A 6,095-nucleotide genomic window follows, 5' to 3' on the forward strand; every position below is an offset into this window, starting at 1 on the left:
GAAGAGAACATCAATTGGTTGCACAGTGACCAAAAGTCAGAAAACATAAATACAGGTAGTATTATACAGACTGAGAAAATTATATTTGGGATTACAAATGTATATAGGAATGTATATATATATAACATATATGCATGCACTAACAATTAATGAGAAAAAAAAGTCATGGAATTGAAGGAGAACATGAAGGATTATATGTAAGGGTTTGGAGGTTATTATGACTATAACAAATATATAACAGAATGTAGTTAATATGCTTTGGGAAAATACTTATAATAAGAGATTTATTATATAAAAGATTAGGAGCACATTTGGGGTCTATAATTACTTTGTTAATAAAACTACTTTTCATATATAATAATGTTTCTCTATAAAACTACATGCAGAGCTGAATATAAATTAGTTTTAAAACTGTATGAAACGAAAATTATATTAATGAAGTAGAATTATGGGATGAAAAGTCAAAAGGAGATTTTAAATGATTTTGGAATACACAGTTTCTATATAAAGCAGTTTCACTATATATGTGTCTATGAAAACATAATGTTGTCGCTTTAAGTAAATATAATGAAATGAATTTGCAAAAAGGTAAATTGCACAATCTAAAATAAGATTGTTTGCCTGATTCAAGGTGCCATAGGGGTTGATAATAAACTCTCAAAAGAGAGTGCAAAAGAAATACATGTCTTTATTGGTATTTCCAGATGTGGAGACAATTGTCTAAATGGACAATTGTGAACTATAAAACTATAAACATGTTTCCTCTCTTTTTCAAATAATTATTATATTTATTCACATGGTTGTATGTATATGAATGTAGCCATGTCTACTTATGTACTTGCACCTATGAAACAGCACATGTGTGGAGTTCAGAAGCTGAGTGAGTGGGTTCTATCCATCTACCCTGTGGACACCAAAGATTAACTCAGGTCATCAGGCTTAGCACAAAGTGACATTAGTAATTATGGAATGTCACTGTCCCATGTGCTTCATCTTTTAACTTGTGAACTATCATAATACATACAGAATATTAACTCATATTTACAAAATATTTGTAATAGTGAGGAAATACTTTTTCTTTATTATTGATCTCTTGTATCCAATTCAAGAGAAGTGAAAGTCTAGGGATCCCCAAGGACTATGAAAGCAAAATGCTTTCCAACTACATGATCCTACATAATGTGCATAATGGGAAACTTTCCAAGGCAGACATGACTTTTCTCAGTGTATATAAGACACACTAAGGAGAAACATCTCAGCAACACTGGTCATAGCAGAAGAAACAATGTGAGAGTTTCAGATTCCAGGGGAAGTTGGAGGAACATCATCTAAAAAGGAAGTGCTGTTTTATAAGGTGATTCTTGTAGAGTGAGTACATCAAAAACTCATTGCTGTACTTTCATTTTTCATCATTACTCATTTAAAGTTTGTTTGTTTGTTTTAGTAGCACATTTTTAAAAATCTTTCATGAGTTTACAATTAGTACTGCATTTTTATTTTTTAATTGTTGTGCCTGACCAAAGAATTATAGTTTTCCCTTCCAACTAGTCGATACCTTTAGAAACATAGAGCAGTTTTATATGCTCACATCTAATGATCTCTTAGGGTAATCTTATAAGTTCCAAATCTCCCAACACAGAAAAACATTGTACTCAAAGGTCACAGAACTTACTCTAATGCTATCTGGTTATCTTTTGAGTTTTTTGGACCTTCTATTTTCTCAAAATACAAACAATACATTAGGAAAGTAGTTACCAGAAATTAGAGAGAGATAATGATGACACATATTAGAATAATCATAATTCACTAATAATTCACCAAATTTAAAGAAAGATGTGTGGAAAATGACATTAACATTTGCATAGTTATGTATGTTCAATTTTGACCACAATAAAATTAACTTTATGTAAACCTGACAATTTTTACTACTTAAATTGGTCATTTTTACTTATTTGTGCTTATATTTAAATAGCAAAGTAACTTGCTTTACAAATGTCATTAATTTTCTTGGAATTCTCAAAATCTAAATTCCTATCATTCATTTCATTATCTGGAAGTGATATTGGGGATTCAGAACAGCAAGACCTCATTTTGCACTACAATTTTATTACTTCATAGTGCTTATTGACAAGGAAATCAATAAACATTATTATTACTAACATATAATGTTTTAAATACTTAACAAGGAAATCCTAAAATATCACCCAGATTATTGACATTTTAATTTTCCAATTTCAAACCTAAAAATAGTAGGAACAAGTACAGATATTACAATTAAGAAAGAAAACATAGGAGAAATAAATAAAGGGAGAGATTCAAGAAAGGGAAAAAAGAAAAAATGAAACAAAAAGGTAGAGAGGCAGAGAAAACAGCTTTCATGAATACATTATTCAAATTATTATATGAAATCTCACCATTTAGATTTGAAAATCTGTAAGTATATGACAATAAGTAACATCCTTCAGGCCTAGTAATACATGGTTGTTTAGAGATAAACTCCAATGGACAAGTACAAATTTTAGAGAATGACAATGCTAATAAACTATCTTTGGTACATGGATTCTCAATTTATTTGATTTTTTTCATTTTTATCATTCTTTTTAATAGAATTGATATAATTTTGTCTGTTCAGACATAATCAAAAATAGATTTGTGCCTGGGAATGTTGTATTTATGTTTAAAATATGTCAATGGATTGTCATTCTGGTATTATGACAGTCAAGTGAAGAGTCTATAAATATAACTCTAATATTCATTAAAGAAGATTACCTTTGAATCCACGTCAAAAAGTTAGATTTTAAGGCTGGGAAATGTAAGCAGAATATTTTCTACTGACAATAAAGTTTTTTGTATATTTAGGAAAATTCCTAATTAAAAAGTATATACAAACTCAAGGAAGTTCTTTTACATTTGACTGGATACAATGCTAAGATGTAATTTGTATTCTTTTTGCTTACTTGACTCTGCACATAAAGTTACTGTTTCTATTTCAGGAATTCTTAGTTAGGCTCTGTCTCTCTCAACCCATTGGAGCACAGTGTACTAAATGGAAGAAGCAAACCAGTCTGTGGTGTCTGAGTTTATTTTTCAGGGACTTTGTACCTCAAGGGAACTACAAATCTTCCTCCTGATAACATTTTCCACCCTCTACCTGATGAGTGTGGTAGGCAACCTCTTTGTTGTGATATTAATCATCAGTGATCATCATCTCCATTCTCCCATGTACTTTCTGTTAGCTAATCTCTCATTTATTGACTTCTGTCTTTCCTCAGTTACTACCCCTAAACTGATCACAGACCTCCTAACAGATACTAAAACAATTTCTTTTGGGGGGTGCATGAGCCAGATCCTTTGTGTGCATTTATTTGCAGGGGGTGAGATGATACTTCTTGCATCGATGGCTTATGACCGATATGTGGCCATCTGCAGGCCACTCCACTACACCAGCATCATGGACAGACAGAAGTGCATCTGGCTTATTTTGATATCATGGATCATCGGATTGGTGCATTCCATTAGTCAGCTGATCCTGATTTTGGAACTACCTTTCTGTGGACCTAGAGTAATAGACAGCTTTTTCTGTGATATTCCTTTGGTGATGAAATTAGCCTGCACAGATACTAGTACTCTGGGAATCGTGGTAAATGCTGAGAGTGGTGTTTTAGCAACAACTTGTTTCATTCTCTTGCTGATATCTTACACTTACATTCTATTAACTGTTCTGCTCCACTCTAAAGACGGCTCATCAAAGGCACTCTCTACCTGTACATCCCACATCATAGTGGTTGTGCTATTCTTTGGGCCTGTCATTTTCATCTATCTGTGGCCAGTCAACATCACTTGGGTCGACAAGTTTCTTGCTGTGTTTTACTCAGTCATCACACCTCTCCTGAATCCAGCCATCTATACACTGAGAAATAGAGATATTAAAAATGCCATAAAGAAGCTGATAAATCACATGTGAGTTCTGGAATAATTTTTAGACATCTTAATATTATTGGCAAATTCATTGTGTGCACATTTTATACAATTTTTTTAGTGGAAATTGAAGAGTATAATTACTTGTTTTTGGAATTAGCATATCATTTTGAAAACAACCATTAGAAAAATATATTCAAAATTATAATGTTAATAGTTTTCCCACTTTGAATGAGTAATAGCTATTCAAATATACATGTATATAGAAGAGTAGAAGATGATAATAATGTTGCAAAAATAATTATCACATGTCACTACACATCATCTGAATTCCCAAAATTATGCATGTCACTTTAATTACATTGTTATCAACAAAATCCTATTTGGATTACTTTTCAATTTTACCATCTTTTGAAATATGAATTTATACATCAATCATAATTCTATCCTTGTTACAGAACACATTTAAGATATTTGTGAAGACTGAAGCCACTTAGAAATCAAAATGCTAAAATAATCAAATTATAATTCTAGTTGCCTCATATTGATATAATCTCTGTCAGTTTTCAAGTCTTAACTACTCATATGAATTCAGAATTTTCCTATATTTTATTGCTTAACTGAAAGGACAACCTGTTTATAATATTTGAATATACTTTCCTCAGTTCACAAATTATTTGCATGATCATGATTTTATATTATATAATGGAATAGCATAACTGCTAAGGCCAGTTAGCTAAACATTATATGCTCTTGATAATATGGTATACATAATGATTCATGTTATATACCATTTAATGTAGTGAGTCATTTGCTGGATAAACTATATGGTGTAAATTTTTACAATAGCTTGATTTCTAATTTATTTCTAAACAGATATGAAAGTGAAAACCTTTTGAATATCATGCCAATATTTCATGAGCTAATGGTTAAAATCAACTTGTATTTATATTCTAATAAGTTAAACAGGTTGTCAAACATAAATTAACTAACAAAACGACACAAATACCTGTATCATGTTTACCCAAAATCATGTTTTCCCGAAATCATAAGATTAGATAAGCATGACTCATGTCTGGCCACAGACTTTGATGTGTATATATTGTAGGTTCTGGTATCTTTTTCAGAAAAAAAATTTCTCCAATGTGTTTACAGATTTACCTCTCAACAATTTTGTCACCATATTTTTAATTAAATATATTCTTGGACAATATTACATCTGATACAGTTCATGACCTCTTATTCCTCTCCCACTCTTATTATCCCCTTCCCCAGGCACAAAAACACACACAAGTCCCTTTCTACATTTATGTATTTTTGTTTTGCTTTGGGATCCACTGAAATGACCCATAGCCATCTGTGTGTCCATTGTTTCCAACTATCCCTGAGGCACTATGACCTCATCAGTGGGTCTCAACTGAAGAAAATGCCTTGCTCTGTCCCAGAATCATCAGTAACTCACAATTCAGCAAGGAGATATAGTAGTACATAGCTACTCTATGATCTTTGACTGTTGATGATTTTCTTGTGTGGTCATTTGCTTGGGATCATGAATGCATTGGCTGTACCATACCCACAAGATTACATTTCACAGTTTTTGCATTCTTTCTAACCTCTTCCGCATTCTTTCTCAGCATTATTTTATAAGTGATTTTAAGCCTATAGACAGCGTGCCCTCAGCTGGCCACAGTCATACTATAACAACAGAACACCTTAAGGACTCCTTGCTGAATTGTATAATTAACCTATAAAATGACCTCTTATTGCTTGTATAGTTTCTAAGAATATAAATTTCATTAAATTTTAGCAATTCAGTGTCATTATTTGTATGTAATATGGGTTTCTAGAAGCACAATGGAGGCCAGTGATACAGCTCAGCATGTAAAGGAGCTACCTGCCAAACCAGAGTCCGAGAATTAAATCCCCCATAAACTCACATGGTAGATTTACAGCTCCCAAAAGTTTTCTTTTTATTTTTAAGAAATTTTATATTTATTTTACATACCAACCAGAGAGCCCCCTCTCTACTGTGGTATGTCTTTCTTTTTCCTTTTTTCTTTTTCTTTTTTTTTTTTCTTTTTTTCTTTTTTTTTTTTTTTTGAGTTTCTCTGTGTAGTTTTGGTTCCTGTCCTGGACTCACTCTGTGGACCAGGCTGACCTCAAACTTACAGGGATCA

The 6,095-nt window shown here is 31.9% G+C and overlaps 1 protein-coding gene across 1 annotated transcript; it reads left to right on the forward strand.

Annotated features, from left to right (window-relative positions):
* Positions 1 to 3,046: 3,046 nt before the first annotated feature.
* On the forward strand, positions 3,047 to 5,717 carry LOC143272747 (olfactory receptor 4K5-like). Its single transcript, XM_076568724.1, has one exon. It carries the CDS (start codon positions 3,047 to 3,049, stop codon positions 3,962 to 3,964), a length of 918 nt encoding a protein of 305 aa, XP_076424839.1. The 3' UTR covers positions 3,965 to 5,717.
* Positions 5,718 to 6,095: the final 378 nt, after the last annotated feature.

This window comes from Peromyscus maniculatus, chromosome 4 (assembly GCF_049852395.1).
Source record: "Peromyscus maniculatus bairdii isolate BWxNUB_F1_BW_parent chromosome 4, HU_Pman_BW_mat_3.1, whole genome shotgun sequence".
NCBI lineage: Eukaryota > Metazoa > Chordata > Mammalia > Rodentia > Cricetidae > Peromyscus > Peromyscus maniculatus.

What these genes read in the sequence shown, in the direction of transcription:
- LOC143272747 (XM_076568724.1), top strand. Translation starts at nt 3,047, where the DNA reads ATGGAAGAAGCAAACCAGTCTGTGGTGTCTGAGTTTATTTTTCAGGGA.